This window comes from Sceloporus undulatus, chromosome 6, assembly GCF_019175285.1.
Source record: "Sceloporus undulatus isolate JIND9_A2432 ecotype Alabama chromosome 6, SceUnd_v1.1, whole genome shotgun sequence".
Lineage (NCBI taxonomy): Eukaryota > Metazoa > Chordata > Lepidosauria > Squamata > Phrynosomatidae > Sceloporus > Sceloporus undulatus.
This window is the reverse complement of record NC_056527.1, coordinates 11103223-11126416: the sequence shown is the minus strand read 5'-3', so window position 1 is coordinate 11126416 and position 23194 is coordinate 11103223. Positions and strand designations below refer to the sequence as shown.

The 23194-nt window shown below is 40.2% G+C and overlaps 1 protein-coding gene across 4 annotated transcripts in view; it reads right to left on the bottom strand.

Annotated features, from left to right (window-relative positions):
• Nucleotides 1–23194, bottom strand: part of DPP6 (dipeptidyl peptidase like 6) — a 652679-nt gene that overhangs the window by 129185 nt on the left and 500300 nt on the right. For all 4 annotated transcript variants that reach the window (XM_042475464.1, XM_042475462.1, XM_042475463.1 and 1 more), the window contains exon 6: nt 13899–13951. In XM_042475464.1, coding sequence (XP_042331398.1) covers nt 13899–13951 — 53 coding nt within the window. The remainder of the gene's footprint in view (nt 1–13898; nt 13952–23194) is intronic.

Sequence of the window (23194 nt, the reverse complement as noted above, 5' to 3'; positions counted from 1 at the left end):
AGCCCCAAATTAATTCAATGGGACTTCTTCCCAGGAAATAAGGTATAGGGTTACAGGAAAGCTGGCCTTCCATGTCAACACATTCAGCATCCACAGATTCAACCACCCACAGCATGAAAATATTTACACTATTATATATAATGGGACTTGAGCATTTAGCATCTATGGGGGTCCTGGAACCAAACCCAGGCAGATACCAAGGATCCACCTGGTATCTTGGTGCTGTGACTTGCCCTGTGGGTTTTATGGCCAAGCAGGGAATTGAACCCTGGTCTCCAGAGTTGTAGTGCAGCACTCAAACCACTATGCCATTCCAGCTCCTCCTGCTATTGCATATATGCATGTAATTCTTTACTAATTTCCTTCTTAAAGGAAGTGATGAGTAATTTTAGCAATTTTCTTCTTACTGCAAGTAGATATTTGAAAACTGTACATTTCTGTGTACCTTGGCAATAGGGATAGGAAGGACATTGGAAAACATCTGGGAAAATGGCCAAAAAAGCTATACAGAAAATGTTGCTTCCTGCTGTTTTCTGTGAAAAATTAGCCATATGTGACTTTTGTGTTGAATAAGTGTTGAACTAGAAAGCTTCTAATCTGTCCAGGAGTCTTTTCTGCAGAATTTTTCAACACTCGAGAAACATGTTTTTCAACCATTGTGCAATTCCAAATATTGCTCCCATCTCTAGTTGTCTTTATACAATCAATCTGTTTAACAATAAGAGAAACATAGAAGAGTACACAAGCATCCCTTTATAAGTGAAAGTGACCCTTGCCAAATTGCACTTATGAAGACATGGTTGTTTATCATGAACTATTCTCTAATGCCTCAGAGGATGGCAATGGTAAACTCCCTCTGAACAAAACATGCTAAGAAAACCCCATGATAAGATCATCATAAGTCAGAAATGACTTGAAGGCACACAACAACAACAACACCTCCCCCAATGTTATAATTTGCATTCTCTCCTTTTCAGGGAGCAGTTCAGATAGATTTGCACCTCATTTTATTATCACAACAACCCTATGAGTTCCTTTACAAAAATGGCTCACATTCTCTATCTGTTACTTTTAATTTAGATTTCATTAATTTCTGATACTGAACCCCTTTTAACATTATTAGCACTTATTCTCAATATTCACAATGAAGATTGGGGACGGATGGTGGAGTTGTGCAGGAGAAAGGCCTTATGAGTCCATTAAAGCATCAACTGATCATGTTTTCTCTATTACTGAGAGAGACTAATTTACAAGGCAAAGAACTTTGGCATCTCTTCAGTTTCCTTTGTATCTGATATGCAAATTAACTGGAGAGTGGAATATTATTTGTGCTGTCTCCTGAATACTGATCTGACACAGCTCCTTTTCCAAAGATTTCTTTTCTGTCCACTCTTGCCAAACATTAACTACATTTTTGACCATAAGAGGTGTCACCAGTGAGTGTAGGAAATCAGATGTGGGAACAGAAATTAGACGGTGCAATCAATAATCTATATCAAAAGCAGGAACTGAGCAATCCTTAAAATACATTCACCCCACAGGAACTGTCTGGTGTAACCCTTGGAGCATCTACAACCTCAGTAATGTGGCTCTCCACATTCTCAGAAGAACCAAACCATGTCTCTCTAAGCCCTGGAGCATGTCTTCCCCTTACTACATTAACAAGCATTTTGTCACGTTTGAACTCTTAAAAAACCAAGCAAACATTCCTAATTGCCTGAAAGCACAAAATCATTTTTCAGATGTAGTATCTCCCAGTCTGATGTAGTAGTTGGAGTCTTGGATTATGACTCTGGAGAACAAGTTTCAAATCCACACTTGGCCATGAAATCCCTGGGTGACCCTGGGCAAGTCACACTCTCTCAGCTTCAGAGGATGGCAATGGCAAATCATTGAATAAACTTGCCAAGAAAACCCCTTGATAGGGTTACCATAAACTAGAAATGCCTTGAAGGCACACAACAACAGCAACAACAATCTGTTCCAAATATGTAAATCATGCTGGTGCAATGGGCCTGCAAATAAGACCAGCCAGGATGTTAAAATTCCATCAAGACTCATTCTATAGGCAGAGTCTAAAATTTCAGTTTGGAGGATGTGGACATGAAGCTATATGCCACCACTCTTTTCTTGCACATTTAGCCAAATTTCTCAATAAGAAAGCTCAGTTGAATGGATAATAAGTAATGCACTATGATGGCTCACTGCACAGCAGCTGACTCTCACATGCTTAATCCATGCACTTACTCCAGATACAATGGCTGTAGAACAGGTGGTGAGTATAATTGTTTACCAGAAGTGGAGCAGCTCTCCTCTCCCAGACTAACGTATAGACATACAAGTAAAGTTTTTTATGACCCCATATTTAACCTCAGGCACAAGAGTAGGTAGACTGAAAATACCCTCCTCCATTGCCCCATTTCTTAAAGCAGCTCTCCTTTAAACTATTTCCTTGTCCCCAAACAAAAAGGAAAAGAAAGGGTGGATAATAGAATCACACCCTTGAAAGGTAATGCAGCTGAAAGCACCCTCATCCTACCTCATTCTCTCTTCCATTGGAACAGTAGCTCATACGGCCAGAAATACAGGGGGAAAGTGGGAGGGTTTTTAAAAATGCGGTTTTCTAAGAATGGCATACAATCTTTGTTCAAATTAGAAAATACCCTTCACAACCATAGTAAAAACACTGTGGGGAAAACACTGCAATGGGAAGAGCCAGTAATGGGCTTGCTATGTCAGAACAGCAGCCTTCTGGAGGTTAGACCCACTGCTGAAACTAACTAGATAGATCTTATAAGCATGCCTTCCCATTGTCCTGATTTGGCATGGACAGTCCCGATTAATCCCCCCTTGCCTCGTTTTTCAGTTCCTTCCAAAATGTTCTAACTTCTCTTTCCTCCTCCCACTTTCCCACTTTGCCCTTACCTTACTTTAAAGGCTTTAAATTCAGTCCAACATGTAAAGTTAGCTTGTACTCAAATAACTCAACAGAGGGGAGAGGTCAGAATTTTGCCCTTCGCAGTGGGTTCAAGAAAATGCAAACTTTTGTACCCTCACCTAGCTTGTCTGTTCTTCATCATTAATAACTTTTCCTATCTTGACCACACACTGATGGTGCTTGGCCACACATGTTGCAGTTTTCCTCTGCAAAATGTTGGAGTTTAGAATCATAGAGTTGGAAGAGACCACAAGGGCCATCCAGTCCAACCCCCTGCCATGCAGGAATTCACAAACAAAGCATCCCTGACAGATGGCCATCAAGCCTCTGTTTAAAGACCTCCAAGGAGGGAGACTCCACCAGTCTCTGAGGGAATGTGTTCCACTGCCAAAGCTCTTGCTGTCAGGAAGTTCTTCCTAATATTGGAGTGGAATCGCTTTTCCTGTAGCTAGCATTCATTGTTCCAGATCCTATTCTCTGAAGCAGCAGAAAACAATCTTGCTCCATCCTCAATACGACATCCCTTCAAATATTTAAACAGAGCTATCATATCACCTCTAACCTTTCTCTTCTCCAGGCTCCATCACCCAGCTCCCTAAGTCGCTCCTCATAGGGCATGGTTTTCAGACCCTTCACCATTTTAGTTGCCCTCTTTTGGACATGATCTAGCTTCTCAACATCCTTTACAATGTTCCAGGTGATGCCTGACCTAAGCAGAATAGACTGGCACTACTAATCCCTTGATCTAGACCAGTGGTTCCCAACCTGTGGGTCGGGACCCCTTTGGGGGTCGAACAACCCTTTCATAGGGGTCGCCTAAGACCATTGGAAAACACATATTTGCATGTAGCAATGAAAATAATTGTATGGCTGGGGGTCACCACAAGAAAAGGAACAGTATTAAAGGGTCACAGCATTAGGAAGTTTGAGAACCACTGATCTAGACACTGTACTTCTATAGATGCAGCCTACGATTGCATTGGCTTTTTTAGCTGCCGCAACCCACTGTTGACTCATGTTTGTGGTCTACTAGGACTCCCAGATCCCTTTGACATGTAGTTTTGTTAACCCAGGTATCCCCCATTCTATATCTATGCATTTCATTTTTCCACCCTGAGTGCAGTACTTTACATTTCTTCGTGATGAAATTCATTTTGTTAGCTTTGGACCAGCTTTCTAATCTATTACGGTCATTCTGAATTTTGATCCTCTCTTCTAGGGCATTAGCTACTCCTCCTAATTTGGTATCATCTGCAAATTTGATACGCATGCCCCCTATTCTTTCATCCAAGTCATTGACTATGCATGAATTGACAAAATATAGCTGGTTATTCCTAGTCAGGCTTTCTGATTTCTAAGCTTTGGTCAGTAAAAGTAAAGCTTTAGTAAAGTGTAAGTAAAGAGAAACACCCCCATTAATTTACATTAAAACTGTCTCTAAAGCACCTAAACACCATCATGAAAGACATTCCACGGTTGGTCCACCTGCTTTTTAAAAGCATATGGCTTATGTTCATGACATGTCACTTTGCATCTGGTTTGAGTGTTACAGCCTGTCATCTTGGTTAGGTTAGGGCACTGTGTACAGAAGGAAAGTAAAGCAGGGAAAGGACAGCCCATGCTTCTACCCTCAACAGGTTTTTAAAGCAGGCAGGTATCATTTCTCAGGTAAATAAAAAAATCTTTTAAGCAAAGTTGTTTCCCATTTGACAGAAATGTTACAATGAAAACGGCCCAGACAGTCCCATCATCTTTCTAAATAAACAGGCTGTGCCATGTTTAGACATGTAACTAAGACTTTGGAGAAGGAACACAGCATGAAACAGCCACAGTCCCAATTATAAGCAATCATCCAGAGCATGTAATAGACAGGCCTTGTCAGTTCCATTCACTGCATCATCTTTCAGAAACGCAAGATTCTGTTACAGCAAGAACCTGTAGCACAAACCTCCTTCGATAACTGATAAAGGAAAACACAAGATGGTTGAACAAACACTCTTCCCCCAACAATATGCCTTTGTTCTTGCCATAGTTCTGCCACAATTAAAAAGCCAGTAAATTTTTTCTTTGCTTTTTGTGACTTCCTGTAATCTATTTTTAATGATGGAAATAATAACATTAGCTATTGATCTGCTCCTGGTCAACTTGTGATAGTCCTGTTTAAATTCTTGAAGGGATGTCATATTGAGGATGGAGTGAGCTTGTTTTCTGCTGCTCCAGAGAATAGGACCAGGAGCAATGGATGCACACTACAGAAAAACAGAGTCCACCTCAACATTAGGAGGAACTTCCTGACAGTAAGAGATGTTCAGTAGTGGAACACACTCCCTCTCTGTGTGGTTTAGTCTCCTTCTTTGGAAGTTTTTAAACAAAGGCTGGATGGCCATCTGTTGGGGGTGCTTTCATTGTGTATTCCTTCATGGCAGGGGGTTGATGGCCCTTGAGGTCCCTTCCTACTCTGTGATTCTATGATTCTGAAGTTTGTAGAAGATGCAAGTCTACAAAGCATTTCTAGTTGACTTCCAAAGTCTACAATGGCTTTGCAAACAGCCACCGATGAAAGAGGAAATTTAATATTGCTGTGGAATTCATGAAGTCCTGGTTTTTACAGTGGTGACATGGCTGCAGGTAGCAATGGTTTACTGGTTGCAATCTGCACATCTGGTTGGTTGTATAAGCTGGAAATCCTGGCTGGAGAAAGAGCTGAGGGATAGTAGGTGAAGAGGTAGTATTTTCTATGATGTATACAACATTTTTGTCTCTGATGAACTAGAGCAGGGAAATACCATTTTTATAACTACTATAAAAACCTGAAAACCTTATTTGACCATGTTGATAATGACATAAGTGTGAAGGCTCATGGAAAAAGTCTATTCTCTGCCTGAGTTACTAAAGTGAAATCCTCTGTACTGCTTTCTGCTTCCTCCTTCCAACATTTCCATTTTTTTCTTTTTGTCTTTTCTTTTCAACATTGGGTTCATGAATGTCAAGGAGCTGCTGCAGTAGAAAGGCGTTCAGGGTATTTCTCTACTTTATCTGCCACTGCTCCATTGGATGGCATACCAGGATTTGAAATTTGGGGTGTTTCTATACTGCACAAATAAAGTAGTTTGAAAGTACTTTGACTGCCATTACTCTGTGCTACAGAATCCAAGAAGCTATAGACTGTGAGCAGGGGGAGAATGAGTTTACACACACAAAATTTGTGCAAAATTTTGTATGATTTTTGGGTCAGTTTTTAAAATGAACATCCATGTGCCGCTGTATATATGGGATGGAAGAAATTTGTTCTTTAAAAAATGCAACTACAAATTCATTCATCCCTATTTCCATGCTCTTCCTCCGAACAGTTAAAAGAAAAGAAGACAACCATCTTAATAGTTTTGAGAGGTGAATCCAATGTTGAACTCAACACAGAGTCTACACCTCTGTACAGAATAAAAGTTTGCTTTTATGCACTGCTCATTAAATGGATTATATTTTCATAGAGAACCTTAACAACTCCATTCTTAAACAGTGATCTAGGGTGGACCCAAGATAGCCAGAAAAGAAGAGATATAGTTTGGCCAGATACAGAGCAAGATTGTGCTCTTGCCCACATATGTGTGTGTGCGCACACACAAACGTTTTTTCCTTGCAAAGCACAAGATGAAATTTTGGCAAGTGCCCCATACCCATCAAAAATGGAAAGAAAGGCTTCAACTGACAAAATGTCCTCTCCTAAAAGATTAGGAGCAGTGAAAATGAGGTCCTGTCTTCCATTTCATCTGCCAACAAAGAGGTGAAGATGAAGGACACAGAGTGTGTGTTGATTAAATGAGTAGGTCTTTTTTTAAAAATCATCTTAAGAGTCTTAAAATAACAACCCTGGATCTCAACTGTTTCACAAATCAATAAGTACTCTCCATCCCCGTGTGGTACTTGTTGACTCTTCTGTCTCCATTCTTGCTTCTGACATTTTATTAAGCACAGCATCTTTTCCAAGGGTCCAATTTAGCTGACAAAAACTTATCTCCCTTCTTTCTCTGAGCTTTCCCTTGTGGTCTCATTTGAAGAGCAATGACAGGTAAACAAGAATTTGGGATGTGGTCTTCAAATGCCATTGCATTATTGAATTCAGGCAAATGTTTCCAACATGTTCACCTCTTATGTTCAAAAGGATTTATCATTTTCTCTCTTTAACTAATCAGGAAGGAATTGTTCAATTAATTTGCATGCCATTCTGCCAGGATATTTTGGGTATGACTACCGTACTATGCAAAAAATATGAACTTCTCAGATAATTCAGTCACAACACATTACTGACTTCTGGTGACAAGTGTCTACGGACTAAGGTCTGTCAGGGATTTATTTGTTCTCCCTCTTCAATTTCACGACAGAGATTAATAAGCAGGAAATGAGAAAATAAGAACACATTTCCTGAGCTATTCTAACTATGGCAGGCCAGTCATTTCTACCTGGTAGGTATTCATTGTTGTGTGCCTTCAGGTAGTTTCCAACTTATGGCAATCTTATCATGGGATTTTCTGGGCAAGCTTCTTTAGAGGTGGTTTGCCACTGCCATCCTCTGAGCCTGAGAAAGGGTGATTTGCCCAAGGTCACTCAGTGGGATTACATGGTCAAGCTGGGATCTAAAGCCTGGTCTCCAGAGAACAAGTCCTATGCTCAAATCACTATGCCATGCTGGCTGATAGGTGCATTAGTTGGTCAAAGGTGCCCAAAAATGGTGAATTGGTGCTAATCTAGCCATGTGCCCTACTTTACAGGGACAAGTCATCTACCCAAAGACATTCTCTGTTTTATATAAGAATTGTGTGGCCCTCCAGATTTTAGACAGCAAATCCCAGCAGCCCTAGTCGGCACAGTCAAACATGAGGAATGCTGGGAAGTGGTTATTACAACATCTGGAAGGCTGCATGATTCTCTCCCCAGCTGGAGTCAAAGTGCTGTCCAGCCCCAATTTCAGAATAAAGACCATTAAGAAATGAGAAGTAGAAGTCTTGACTTTGTCCATCAGTGCCTAGCACCTTGATAGTAAAGTGAGCAGGCACAATGGACACAGATCTCCCAAGCATGAGATATATTTCTATCTAAAGTATGGTATTTCTAATGTGCCTCCATCCATCTAGATCAGCAAATAAAACTGGCATTTCTTTTGGACAAGATATTTCTTTTATTTAGCCCCCTTCCTTTGAAACAGCCTGAATTACATTTTCCTCAAAATCTAAGGCAGGTGACATCCTTCTGATTGTAAAAGGGAGATAGGGAGATATGGCTGAAGGAAACATTGGTTGTGCATGGTTTCTTGGTTGTGCATGAATCTCTCCATTTCGTCTTCCTCAGAGAGTGGATGTAAAGATAAAGCAAGTGGTGTTGGTGAGGAAGACCATGGACACCACTCTACACTCCTTGCAGCAGTGATGTCTAAACTCTGGCCCTCCAGGTGTTTGGGACTTCAGCTCCCAGAATCCCAGACTATTGGCCAAGGTGGTTGGGGCTTCTGGGAGATGAAGTCCAAAACACCTGGAGGGCCAGAGTTTAGCCATCACTATCTTGCAGGAACTGTGAAACATACATCTAATAAATGAAACATACACACAACTAAGAAATGTCCTCATCGGAGACATAAGGTACCCAAGTATTCATTATTGACTATTAAATGGTCTTGTTAGGTTTTGAGTCTTGAACTGGAAACCTGAAGCACATCAAGTGCGAATTCAGCTCACATGCTGCTAACACACCAGAGCTACGAAGAGAAGAAGGAACTGCATGGAGACCTCTCTGCCACACAAGCCAAGTCTTGTACCAATATGCCAAAACAAGCCAGATGACACACTTTTAGCACTACAAAATCTCGCAGTCCCGAGGAAGAAGATTTTAATTATATACAGATCACCACTCCTTTCTTGCACATGCTCTGCCTGCATAGGAACTGAACTATGGAACTTAAACAGGAATTAATTCACTAAAGCAGAATAGTGGGAGATCCAGGAACAATAAGCAGGAAATACTTGTTCACATGGTGCCTACACACAGGATCTGCTGCCAAAAGATTCAATGACAAACAAAAATCCAGACAGTTTTAAAAGCAGATGGGACTGACAGAGAGTCAGACCTAACAACACCTACTACTTATGTAGCTGCATCTTCTCCACTTTCTTGTCCATGATTTTAATGCTTTATTTTTTAAATAAATAAATAAATGGTTTAAACTTATGTTTTAATATTAGTATTATTTTTAAACTTTTGCAATTGATGTTTTAGTTTTATCTTTTTAAATTATTAAAAGGAAGCAAATCCCATGTGCTGTGTGATTGTCCAAAAACTTTACTATCTTTAAAAGTGGTATTGGGACAACACATAAACCACTTGTAAAAACACAATTTATTAAAAATCAAATTGCATCTATTATCCATACTATCATATATGGTTTATGTGGTTTATGTGTTGTCCCAATACCACAACTATAATAAATGTACTTGTATTTATTTTATAATAGCCCCTGAAGAAGGCCAACTGATGACAAGGCTGAAACACATTGGGCTTTTTAAGATAATAAAGTTTTTGGACCATCACACAGAATGGGAGACTTAGGCGGGTTATAAACCGCCATAAAGTACGCGCTCCGCGCGTACTAGGGTTAGGAAGGGCCGTATTAGGGTTAGGAAGGTTCTTACCTTCCTGACGGCCCTTCCTCCCAGTACGTGCGGAGCGCAGACATTTTCGCGGCGCCCATCCACATTTCTAAAACATGAAAAGGTTATCTGACAGAAGGAAAAGCCCTTGTTAAAAAAAGAAAGTTGCATGACTTGCTTATTTCAACATTTGCAAATGAGAAAAACAGACAGAAGAGGCATTTTGTGGGAGATGCACAGAGGTACAAGGAAAAAGGCTCACAGAGAAAAATGAGAAAAGAAGAAGAAAATACACAAGGAATTTTCTAGCTTGCCAGAACTGATCATCAAGGAACTGTCTGAAATGGTGGCTCAGAAAGTACCACTCAGTGACATAATGCCAAGTTTGAGAATTGACAAAAATGTCCTTGACAGAATGTATTACTCTCTAAGTTGTACAATTATTAGCAAGTTAAGCAATGTCTTTTGGATTTATTTAGCCATGCCAGCTTCAGGTCCTTGAAAGTCAGAGTAGCCCTACATTGAGTACAGGCCACATTTTATAAGTGTTGTGAATTTTGGTGGATTCTTATCAAAAATGAACTGAAACAAAATCCACTTCCATTCCTCATCCGGGACTTTGTGGCTGTTCTTGCTTTTACTGATCGGGTCACAGTGCATTCAAGGTTTCTAAAGAAAGGGGAAGCAGGCACTGCAACCTGCAAACTACAGGAGCCTGTGTTTTTCTACAGGAGGGGGATTCAAAAATTTGGCACAACTTCTATCCTTTCTTATAAAACTCCCGCACTGCCCACCTGATATTTTTATTTCTGATGTTTGCCCTACATAAAATGCAGCAGGGAACTACTGATAGCTGATGGCATCTATCACACCGGAAAATTAGTATGATGAATGAACAGTGGGAAGTTAGAGTAATCCAGTCTAGTTATGGAGCCATTGGTTAGACTTACACATTTTGTGGTAAAAACAAAACGCTGCACTCCAGAAGGATCCCTTCTGGAAAATCTTGCCAAGAAAACCCCATGATATATTTGCCTTAGGGTCACTGTAATTTGGATACTATTTGAAGGCACACAACAATTTTCATAATACCACTATGAGAATATTAAGACAACAGTGTTTTATTAAGCCTTCAGTCAAAAGAATATCATCAGGGTCAGCTTTCATAGCAGCCAAAACAGATGTTTACAAGCCTTTGGAATGCACAGGCCTGTTTTCTTATTTGCCCTAAAAGATACATTTCATGTAATTCAAAAATATACAATAATGCCACTGAAAAGCATCACCTTGTCTGAATGTTGGAAATTACAGTAACAGGAGAGTCCACTAGATGACAGTGTAGTGCAGCATGACTTTCCTCAGGAACCAAATAAAACTGCAAATAAGAAGATGGACACAGGTGCCTAGAGTCCCTGTTTTTGGCTCTTCTAATAAGCTCCTAATGTGAACATCTGCTGCTCAAAACGTGGACATTAATAGGTCTCCCCTCTGCAAAATAAGAATAATAAAAGGTGTTCTTCTGGGTAATGCAGCTGCTTGAACCTTAAGGTTCCACTCAAATGGCTGGAAAGCTCTCAGACTGCAAAGCTATGATATGGTTTGCAGAGGGAAATACGGCCAGTAAAAGGTGTCACAGCTATAATATGCATGATAGGGGCATGTGTGTATGTTTGTGTGTGTTTTGTAGCAACACACACTTTAATAATAATAATAATAATAATAGTATTTATTTATAACCCACCTCTCCTTGTGTTGGATATATGAACTGATGCTGAAGCTTCTATCAAAATTAATTTGAATTATACTAAAACAATAGACGCAACCAGAGGCAACATTGGGAGGGTGTGGGAAGTACACACTGCACCAGGTGACACTCTAAGGTGGGGTGACACCACTGATCCCCAAATTTCTGGCATTTGGCAAAAACAGGCTGTGAGGTTGACATGCATCCCTCTAAAATACTAGAGCTCTGTGGAAGAGATGTTGTATGTAGGAGAAAGATCAGGGAGAGGAGAAAAGAGAGGCCTCAGGTTTTTTTAAAAGTTACATTTAATTTTTTAATTAATTAAAAAAAATTCTCAGAAAACATCCCACCTTACCAAATTTTCATTTTTACCTCGTGAAACAAATTAAATGCAAATACATTTAGGCTGTGCATATGATATTGTAAGTACAGTCCACCCACTCCATATGCGGCCTTGCTGTACACAGACTTGAGCTCACATGGACAGTAAGTCCAGGGGAACAAAATGGCACACATGCCTGAGGCACACAATTTTCCCTTACACGGGGTGGGGGGTGGGTCTGGAACAGATCCCCTGCGTATTCAAAGGGCCCACTCTAAAAGGCATAATTTTAATTTTGCTAGTTATAATAAATAATAATAATACTAATAAAATTTATTTATATCCCACCTCTCTACAAAATGCAATCGGGCGGCTTACAAGATTAAAATATACAGTCTGAACCCTCAACCCACCCCCTGTCACAACTGTCACAACTATGTCACAACTATTGCCATTACATTCTGTGATATATAGGGATTATGATTTATGAGTAACATTAGTTGTTATATGGAGGAGGTCAGTGGGGTGGTGACATCATGAGTTACCGCACTGGTTGATGCCAATCCTAGTGATGCCACTAGAAGCAACTGCATTCTTAAAACCGTGGGAGCCATTTAATGCTACATTACACTTGGGAATGAATAGATAAATTATTGGACAATTTCAGCTCTGCGTCTGGTCTCAGCCAGGTTTACATTCATAATTTTGTTCTGCTCTGTTAATACCTCAATCTGTGATTTAAGAAATCCAAACATTTGCTCTGATTTGTTTATATTAACCCCTCCCCTAACGAAATATGCATTTCCTTCTAAAATATGCACATACATACATATATATTTTGCCAGAATTTGGTCTTGGGTGCAGACACGAGTATGCACCTTTCTGGGGTCAGAAATGCCACTGGCTAGTCCAAGGCACATTGAAATATGTCTTGGTCTAACCCTTGGAGAAAGGAAAGTTCTGCATCTGAATGCTTTACCAGCTTCTTTAAAGCCTTTATCTTCACATCCCTGACTGTGCTCCTAGGAAGTTTCCCATTGGCAAACCACCTACATCTGCAAGTCTTCTCTTTGCAGCCTGAACTGGCTCAATCCATAATGATCAGTTTTACCAATTGACCTTGCTTTTCAGGTAAACTAGTCTTTAAGATCGATGGTAGCGCAAGAGAGAAACAGGTGTGGGTTAAAGGGGTTCAAAGGGAATGGAAAGAAGACATGGCAATAAATTAAAAAGCCTATATATTAAGGCCTTTTGTTTGGCCCATAATAGCAAATGGCTATCGCGGGAAAAGTACAGAGCACACCAAGGACTTCTAGCCTGGGACAAGCAAGGTCACCATGAGTATCCCCTGAAACATTTGGGACTCTATGTTTGAAATGTTGTTTGTAAGTGTATATTCAAAAGCTTCTGTGCACTGGCAGATATACATAACATAGTCAATAGACAGAGCTCTTATGGCTAACAGCCATCGACAAAGCTATTTTCTATGCATGATTTGGCCTATCCATTTCAAAGCCATCTAAGATAGCAGCCAATTACATGTTTTAGCAGAAGTTAATTCTATAATTTAATTATGTAGTGAATAGGGAAGTATTTCTTTTTGCCGCACCTAAATTGACTCTCAGTGATCTTCACTGGGTAACCCTAGAAAGTAAGGGGGAAACCCCCATTATAGAACAATCTATGCTCTAGAAAAATCATTTGACACAAGAGGAATAGGCATAATCCTTTATTTTTGGCCCACAATTCTTTGTCAATAAATCACTGGACATGGTGACAGAGGCTGATGGGACTTGCAGGCAAAATATCTGGAGTTTTATGGTTTGCGTACCCCTCCTACAAAGAATACAAATGTAATGACTATAGCTCTATGTTCTATATGAACACAGAAATATAATGAACATGACCCACTGAAGCCAGCATGATAAAGAAGACCCTGAACTCAGCAATGCTTTCTTAAGTCCTTGAAACAAAAGAGTCTGATTAAGAAGGGCATGTGGATTAGCCAGCAGCCATATAAGGCTGTTAAAGTGAAACTCAATATTTACCCTTTCCAAGGGAAGCCCATTATTTCATTATAGGGCCGGTCAATTGTCATGATATGGTCAATGGTTAAAGTAATGGAACACACAGCGGCATTGCATAGGACTGTTCAATGCACACAGTTTGTTTTCCTTCCAGAACCCTGCAAAAATACAATATAATATAAAATAACAAACATCTGTGTTTAAAATGCAGATACGGCATGGCATCACTTACCCATTAGGCAGTTTTCTGAGGACGTAAAAAGCTGTATATGAATGCCGGTACATCTGCAGATTGCAATTAAAATGAGAAAAGGGGGGATTAGTAATGTAAAGTGTCAAGAAGCCTCTTATCACAACAAACCTGGCATGGAGAAAATAATCTGTGTTGCATTTAATTGTATTTGCAAGAGGAAAATAAGAAAGGCTAGTCACAGAGTGAATTAACACAACACTACCACCATTGCGTATTCTTTCCACCTTACACCTTATTAGAGCGTTTGGCAAGTCCTCTCGCTCCAGATGCTCTGTGTCATCACTATGGATACCAGGTCTTAGATTAGACTGGGGGCACAAGCTCCCAGCAACAGTTAAAATTGGAACAACCATTAATGAGGACACCTTGGTCTGCCAGAGACAGGGTGCATGGCTATAACTAGGCACAACAGGGAAATAGCCCATCCATACTGTTTTAATCCAGTGTAAACACAACCAGGCATTATTTATTTTCTAGTACTGGAGAGAGTGTCAAAATGCCCTTTCCTGGCTGTTGTGTGAAAGTTTATTGGCTTAACCCTAGCTTTTAAACCTGAGATCTGACCTTGCTGTTTATTGTCAAAGGTACCAATTTACGATAGGTCACATAAAGCTGAAATCTTTGACCCAAGAAGATGAATTTTGCAAATCCACAAGAAACAGCATCAAATATAATACATTAGACTTGGCATTGTACACATGTGGGAAGAAAGAGAAGAACGTCTCCATGTTATCAACTTGGATCCTAATTCTCACTGAGCTCTTCAGTAATATGATGAGACGTGTTACATTAAACAAACAGAATTTCAGTTGGTTGATATTAGTGATTCTCATACAATGTTATTGTTTGAAAAATTGAATGAAACCCTTGAAGCAACCTAGAAATCATCTATAGATGGCCTTCTCTATCCATGGATTCTGCTTCCACAGATCCAACCATCCACAGATTGATAATTTAAAAAAAAAAACATTCCAAAAAGCAAACCTTGATTTCCCATTTTATATATTATATATAATGGGATTTGGGCATCCATGGATTCTGTTATCCTCGGGGGCTCCTGGAACCAAAGCACAGGAGACACCAAGGATCCCAGTGTATCTTGTCACCAAAAAGACTTATATTTTATTATCTGGTCAGTATTTCTTTCACAGACATACAGATATCATTGTAGTTGTTGTTAGCTGCCCTGAAGTTGACTTCAACTCATGGTGAACCTACAGAAGAGACATCTCCAAGACTCCCTGTGTGTAACTACCCTGCTCAGGTGCTGTACAACACACACTGGTCATATATGCTTTAAATAAACAGGCATATTCACATGCACACAGACTGTATATTTTCCTCCAGTATCCTAAAATAGATGATCTGGTATCTCTTTGATATGGAAATATTGATAAAACAGTTTCACAATCTAGGAAAAAACAGGCTAAAATATGTTCAGCTATTGCAATGCAAATTTTCTGCTGACATGAAACTAAATTTGGATTTTTCTTTTATTTACCTTCAGACATATGACAACAGAGCTTAAAATAGAGTTGGAAGTGGTTTGTCCCATTTAAAGATTATCCTGAATTTGTTTTGAAACTTTGCAGCTCAGAAAAAGGGGGGTAGAAGTTGAAACTCTATATACGAAATATTGGGAATAAGGTATCATAACAGTGACTTCTGAATAGTATGGGACTATATGGGAATACCAAAAATTGCAAACTGCAAACATTAAACCTGTCCCATTAGAATGTTTTCTGTTTATTGTTTTTTTCTCTCTCACTTAAAGTTGGATAGGTCTAATATTCAAAGGAATGTATTTAAACATGCTGTAATTAGAAGTTTATGGTGAACACACACACACACACCAAGTAGAATCATAGAGCTGGAAGAGACCACAAGGGCCAACTAGTCCAACTCTCTGCCATGCAGGAACACAGAATCAAAGCACCCCTGAGAGATGGCCATCCAGCCTCTATTTAAAGACCTCTAAGGAAGGAGATTCCACTACACTCCGAGGGAGTGTGTTCCACTGTCAAACAGCTCTTACTGTCAGAAAGTTCCTCCTAAGTTGGGTGGAATCTCTTTTCCTGTAGCTTGAATCTATTGTTCAGGGTCCTATTCTCGGAAGAAACAGAAAACAAGCTTGCTTTCCCCCTCAATAAGACACTCCTTCAAATATTTAAACAGGGCTATCATATCTCCACTTAACCATCTCTTCTCCAGGCTAAGCATACCCAGCTCCTTAAGTCTCTCCTCATAGGGCATGGTTTCTAGACCTTTCACAATTTTGGTTGCCCTCCTCTGGACACACTCCAACTTATTCACATCCTTTTTGAATTGTGGTGCCCGGAACTGGATACAGTATTCCAGGTGGGGCCAGGCAAAAGCAGAATAGAGTGGCACTATTACTTCCCACAATCTAGACACTATACTTCTATTGATGCAGCCTAGAATTGCATCGGCCTTTTTAGCTGCTACATCACACTGTTGACTCTGTTCAACTTGTTGGGAATAATTTTAAATGACCTTTGGCTGTCTTTAATCCAGTGCTGACAGCTGTGATCATATGATCCAGTAAGATCATATTGACCAAAGATGCTTCCAAGTGAGCCACAATGCAGATTTTTGAAGCTGCATCTACACTGCAGAATTAATCAGTTTGACACCACTTTAACTACCATTGCTCAATGCTATGGGATTCTTGGATGTGTAATTTTGTGAGATATTTAGCCTTTTCTGATAGAGAGTTTGGGTGCCAGAACAAACTACAAATCCCAGGATTTCATAGGACAGAGCCATGACAGTTAAAGTGGTGTCAAACTGCATTCATTCTGTCATGTGGCGGCATCCTTTGACTGAGCTGCACAGTTTTAAACGGCTGAGGTTGTCCAATCCTTTAGCCAGGAATGAAAACATGTTCCATTTCACCCTCCTTTCCCCTCTCTGTTCCCCAACCTGTCCTTCAGCATCTGTTCTTGAGAGTACGTGCTGAAGTGGATTAACTGATTTGGAACAACAGGGAGATAATTGCTTCACTTCTGTGTGGAGACCTTAGAATGCTGTTCCTTTTCACCACTTGTGGCATGCTGTCATGTCAAAGCCTGTGGTCATGGAAACACTCTGACTTCTAATTGCCAAGGTGCTTAGTCCTCACATTTCAGATAGTTGTTAATGAAACCACTGGGCCATCTAAAGAGCAAGAAATGCTCTCAGAAATATCCTCCTTACAGTCTGACCTAAACAATTTATTTTGGGAGCCAGGGGGGAGTTAGATATAAATATGGCTCCTTTTCAATCTATCACTTCTGAGAAAACAAAAGCTTGCAAAATATTACTGTTGGCCCTAGTAATCTTGCTAGGGTTGGGTTCCAGAACTCCCCTGGATACCAAAGTCCATGGATGCTCAAGTCCCATTAATACAATGGCCACGTAACATGGTATGCCTTATTTAAATGGCAAAATCAAGGTTGCTTTTTGGAATATATTATATTGTTTTTTGTGGGTTTTCGGGCTATATGGCCAGTTCTAGAAGAGTTTCTCCCGACGTTTCACCAGCATCTGTGGCTGGCATCTTCAGAGAAGATTCTCTAAAGATGCCAGCCACAGATGCTGGCGAAATGTCAGGAAGAAACTCTTCTAGAAACTGGCCATATAGCCCTGAACAAACACCCACAAAAAACTATGGATGCTGGCCATGAAGCCTTCGACTTCACCTATTTATATTGATATCTGCATCTATATCTATGGATATTTGGAGCCGTGAATGGTTGATCTTTATCCCTGGATACAGAAGGCCAATTGTATTCAATTTTTTTTTTCCCTTGTGATACAGACCACACAGAGCAGCCCTCTAACATAGAGGGTAATGACAGAGCTCACAACATTACAATAGCACCTAATGCTATGGGGAACCCTGACATCATCGGCTATGGCTGCAATTTATTGAGCACCCCGCTGTTCTCCTTTGGATCAAGCAGGTTCCTGCAGATGGGTCCCCAAAGTCCAAAGTCTATGCTTCCACACCATGAAACAGCTATTCCAAACAGGAATGCCAGAGACAAGGTCAATATTCAGCATAGGGGACAAACTAGCAAAGCCCCTACTTAGGAAAGCAAAATCAAGCAAGGGAATCAGTTGTGGTGATCAACAGGGACAACACAAGGTTCAAACCAAGTCCACCAGCCAGAGACCAAACAAACTCTAGTCTCCCAACAGAGTCACACAAGGTCTAATGCAGTAAGAGGAATACCAAAAATAAAAAACAACTGCAAAATACAAATGTTCAAAGGATGCTGTTCCTCAAGTTCACCCAGACTGGGACTAACGTTTGCTGCCCTGGGCTCCACCAAGAGCTTAGCTTTAGATACTCCCTGCGAAGACCCTTGAGTCCTCTAGTGCCCTCTCTCACAGACTGGATTTTTTTTTTACTCCAGATTTCATATCCATGTTGGAGACTCCTCCATCAAATTAAGCATCTCGAGTACTGAAATGGATCAAGAACTGGCTCTCTAATTCAAACCAAGGGACCTACGTGATACAGGAGGTCACATCCCTCTTGGATGAGGGAGATGGATTCTTTCTAAATCCATGGTAGTGATACCAAGAAAAGGCACAACACTTAGCTGAAGATTGTCGAAGTGTGCTTGGCTGAAAGGAAAGTCTTAGAAACAAGAAGACTCCTTGTTAGTAGAGTTCTCCACAGAAAAACCTACAACTCAGTGACTTTATATGCGCATGGGCAGGTTTCAGGAAACGCAGGAGATCGGTCTGAGAGCTGGCTCCTTCAGGTTACTGACAACAACTGTCTAGTCTTGTATTGGGCTTGTAATTGTCAAGCCTGCCATTCCTGGGCTGCACACTGTTTGCTGCAATTGATGTCCTTGCCTTGATTCTACTGCTGACTTGTTTGACTAAAGAATGTTTTGACGTTGGCTGTAGAACTTCTGCTCTAACTGACTGTTGACTATTAGCAATAGGCTTTGACCTTAATGGATCCTTGACCTAAGCCTCTAGTTTCCCCATTTCTAGAGCTTTCCCTCCCTGCATTGCTTTCTTGGGATGGGATGAGGCCCTGCTGTGCATTTTAAATTTTAAGGTTTGTATTTTTTAACATGTTATATTTTAATTCATAACATTTTAACTTTTAAATTATTTAATGGGTTTTAAAAAAAATATTTATACATTTTAAAGTGTGACTGTTTCAAAATGTATTGTTTTTAAATTTTATGTTAGCTGCTTTGAGTCCCTCTGTTGGGCGAACGAGGAGGAATATAAGCAATATATAAGCCTCCTTCCCCAAACCTGGAATTGAACTCCTTGCCTCTTCAGGAGAGGTTTCGGTCACCTTCTTCCACCAAGCATCTAGGATCGTCAGTGCCATCTGACCCCTAATGATCTGGTCCTTCTGCAAAGGGATCTTTCTAGTAATGCCATGAATTATAGTGTGTGGTGTGTGTGTGTGTGTTTGTGTGTGTGTGTGTGTGTGTGTACCTGTGATTAACAAACAGAACTTAAAAAACATACCAAGAACAAAATGGTTAGGCATCCACTTTCTTCATTGGCCAAAGAGTAAATGAGCTGTACAGTAGACAGCAGTTTAACTACTATAGGCAGAGAGGGAAATTAATCTTCTAATAACATTATTCCACTCACCACATCTAGCACTTTTGTTATTTATTGGTTTCAAATGAGAACTTTGAAACTTACGAGCCAGCGTTGTTTTTCAAAAACCAATAAAGAAATAGAAAAATCAAATGAAATGTATTTCCAGAAGGATCGTCTCCCATTATATAGAATAAATTAAGAGCTAGACAATGAATTTTAAGCATATTGGAGGGCAAGTTGGATTTGAATGGGATTTCAGTGGCTAATTTCCTCTGTGGTTTCCTCACTTAAAACTGGAGAAGATTTGGTGAGATCCATTGTAATGACTTTCACATCTTTTGTTTTTCAAACCTTCGCTGCTACAGCTTCATCCTCCCCCACCCTTCTCACTGCCACAAATCTGTGACTTATAACAGTACAAAGAACCTTCACATAAGGCATTCTTAGCAATTTATGTACCCTCTGTTTCTTCTTTTGATGATGACAGACAGTGGGCTCCCTTACCACCTGTCATCATAATAGGTTTTTCTACAGCTTTGGTGGCAGATATTCACATGAATCTATTTCTCCTCCACTCAAACTGTGCAAATGTATGTATTTCTAGATATTTTTGGGTTCTTTTCTGCATGGTCACATCTCAAGGATTTCAAACACTCTCAGCATTGAAATCTCCAGCTCACTATGAAAGATGTGATCTATAGATGATCTTTAATAAGTGTGCCAACCATGGGAAAAGCATTGAATGCCACTATGAGGATAGGGAAATTGTAGTTATGTTTCCCAGGCATCTCCCAGCATAGGTTACCTTCAGGTTACTATGATTTTTTTCTTTATTGTTAATTGCTTCATTCACTTAATTGGATTCCCAGTAAATAAAGAAACTGAGCTCAAGTAGGCTCCACAAGTAGCCAAGGATGCCAAGGTATCATGGTTGGGTAATCCCTAGACAACCCCGAATCCATCCAATGTCACATGTTGCTCTCAACACAAGAAGTTTCACCTGTTTTTGGAAATAAGCAGGATCAGACCTGGTTGGTATCTGGGTGGCAAACCACCAGGGAATACCAAGTTGTCCGCAGAATCCTGCCTAAACACTTGAGATGCTGCCGTCCGAACTGATAGTATTGTGTCTGATGGACAAAGTTTGATTCAGTCAGAGGTGTCACTAGGGCCTGTTACAGACTGCCAAAATAAAGCTGCTTCAGGTCTCTTTGGAGGTATGCTGTTTAAATGATGCATGCATCCCAAGAATCTGGAGCTGCACCAAAGCTGCACTCCAGTGCTTAGGAAATGGAGTGTGGCTTTGGTGCGACCTCTGGACTCTCAGGATGATGAATGCATCATTTAAACAGCATACCTCCAAAGAGACCCGAAGCAGCTTTATTTTGGCAGTCGTAACAGGCCTAGGTTGGGCATCTCCCAGTGCAGTAATTCATAGTTCACCTGCTCCCCATTGACCTCCTCCCATACCACACCATACAGAATCCTTGCTAATGTTTTTTTGTACTAATGTTACTCATAAATCGTAATTCCCATATCACTGAATGTAATGGTAATAGTTTTGACATAAACAACCACTAAAATTAAATTATACCTTTAAATTACAATATCATATGCACAGCCTAAAGGTATTTCAGGTACACAGTTCTGTGGTTAAAGTGAAAATTTGTTAAGAAATGATGTTTTAAAAAGAATTATATTTTTTAATTTTTTCATGTTTAAATTAATTATTTTATAACATCTCCTTCTATCCCACATGAGTAGGTCCTCCTTTCTCCTCCACTGAGCCTCACCCATTCAACCTGGCAGTTTGAGCCACCCCTGGCAGGCAGCCTGACATGAAAAACATGTTTCCTGGCCACATCCAGAACACCTCTGTCAGTTCAACACGTGTGATGGCAAGAACTGGAAAAAAAAGGGGATCTGTATAGAGCACTGATTCTCTTCTTCACTTCAGACCCTCCATGTCCATTTGGCAATGCAACAAGATACAGAGTGTCACCAAATCCAGTTGCATTGCACCAAAAAACAACAATTCCAAGATGGCAAGATCCATTCCCCCACCCTGCAGCTAGCTAGTAGTTGGTTTTTATGATATATAACCAAATCATAAAATCATAGAATCATAGAGTTGGAAGAGATCACAAGGCCAGGCAGTCCAACCCCTGCCATGTGGAGACACAATCAAGCACTCCTGAAGGATGGCCATCCGCCTTGCTTAAAAATCTCCAAAGAAGGAGACTCCACCATACTCCAAGGCAGTGTATTCCACTGTCAAACAGCTCTTCTAATGTCGATGTGGATTCTCTTCCTGTAGCTTGACTATGTTGCTCAGTGTTCTCGTCTTTGGAGAGCACGAAAACAAGTTTGCTCCATCCTCAGTATGACATCCCTTCAAATATTTTCAACGTGGCTATCATGTCCCTCTCAGCCTTCTCTTTCATTCATTTTCAGTTTCTGAACTATCAAGGTGGGGTACTCTGTCTACAGGGTTGCATGACTCAGTTACCTTTTGGGGCGGTGGTTCTGTGATGTACTGTAAGTGTGTATGTCTTTGGAAAGGATTAAAAACTTCAGTCGGTTCTAAAAACTGCAGCTAGACTGTTCACTGGAGTCATTTACAGGGCATGATCTAGAAAATTCTTTGAGCCTTGGTCCAGGCATCTGGAGACCAAATTCTCTGGGTGATGAGCCTTAGGAGGAGGTCCACCTTTAAGTCTCTGCCCATGTTTACAAGCTTTTGGTGGGATGCAGGAGGGGGCCTTCTCAATGGCTGCTCCCAAGCTGTGGAACTTCAAGAAGATTAGGCTGCCCCCTCATATTGACTTTCTGCCAGCTGTCAAAGACTTTAAAAAATTCACGTACAGCTTTTATAAATTGCCTGGCCGTTGAGAAAGGGGCTTTTAAACAATCAGTGCTACACTTTAAATTACTTTATAATTAAATGGAAGTTAATATATAAATAATTTGTGTTTCAACAGTAGGGCTTCTTGTACTTTTATCAGGATCTTAATTTTTATGTGTAGCACATCAGCAGAAACAACTCTTTGGGGCCACCTGGGAGTGACTGGATATATTTCAGATCACACCCATCAGTTTCCTTGGCAGTGGAGAAGACTCAAAGTAGGACCGCATTTTCTATCACCACACTTATCTGTATCTGAAATCATGAAATGTGACAGCTGCTCTCATATTGTACCATTTCCAAAGAATGCTAGGGACCATCCAGACAAAAACAACCAGATATAATAGTATCAAGCAACATTTTGCAAGGTGCAAATGGGAAATATAGATTGAACTAGATAAAAGTATAGATGGACAAACATATAGTCCGAAACAGATTGCAGTGGCAAAAAGTCATGTACAATAAGCATAAAGGAAATAAATTGTGTTCTGTATCAAAGCATAATGCATGGGAAATCCAATATCTCTTCAAATATAAAAATCAATTTTTTTGGGGTAAAAAATCATGCATAAAATGTCCAGTGCTAAATGGCATAGAGTAAACAGGCTAAGGTTGGTGAACAAATAAGTGAGGCGGTGTGAAACAATGATCCCTGAAACTCTTGTGGATTACAGACCCCTCGCGGTGGGTGGTTAATACATCAAGACAAATTACAATAATGTCATAATGTGTTTCAGCTATTTTATTGTTGCTGATCTGTATTGTTTCTCACTACATT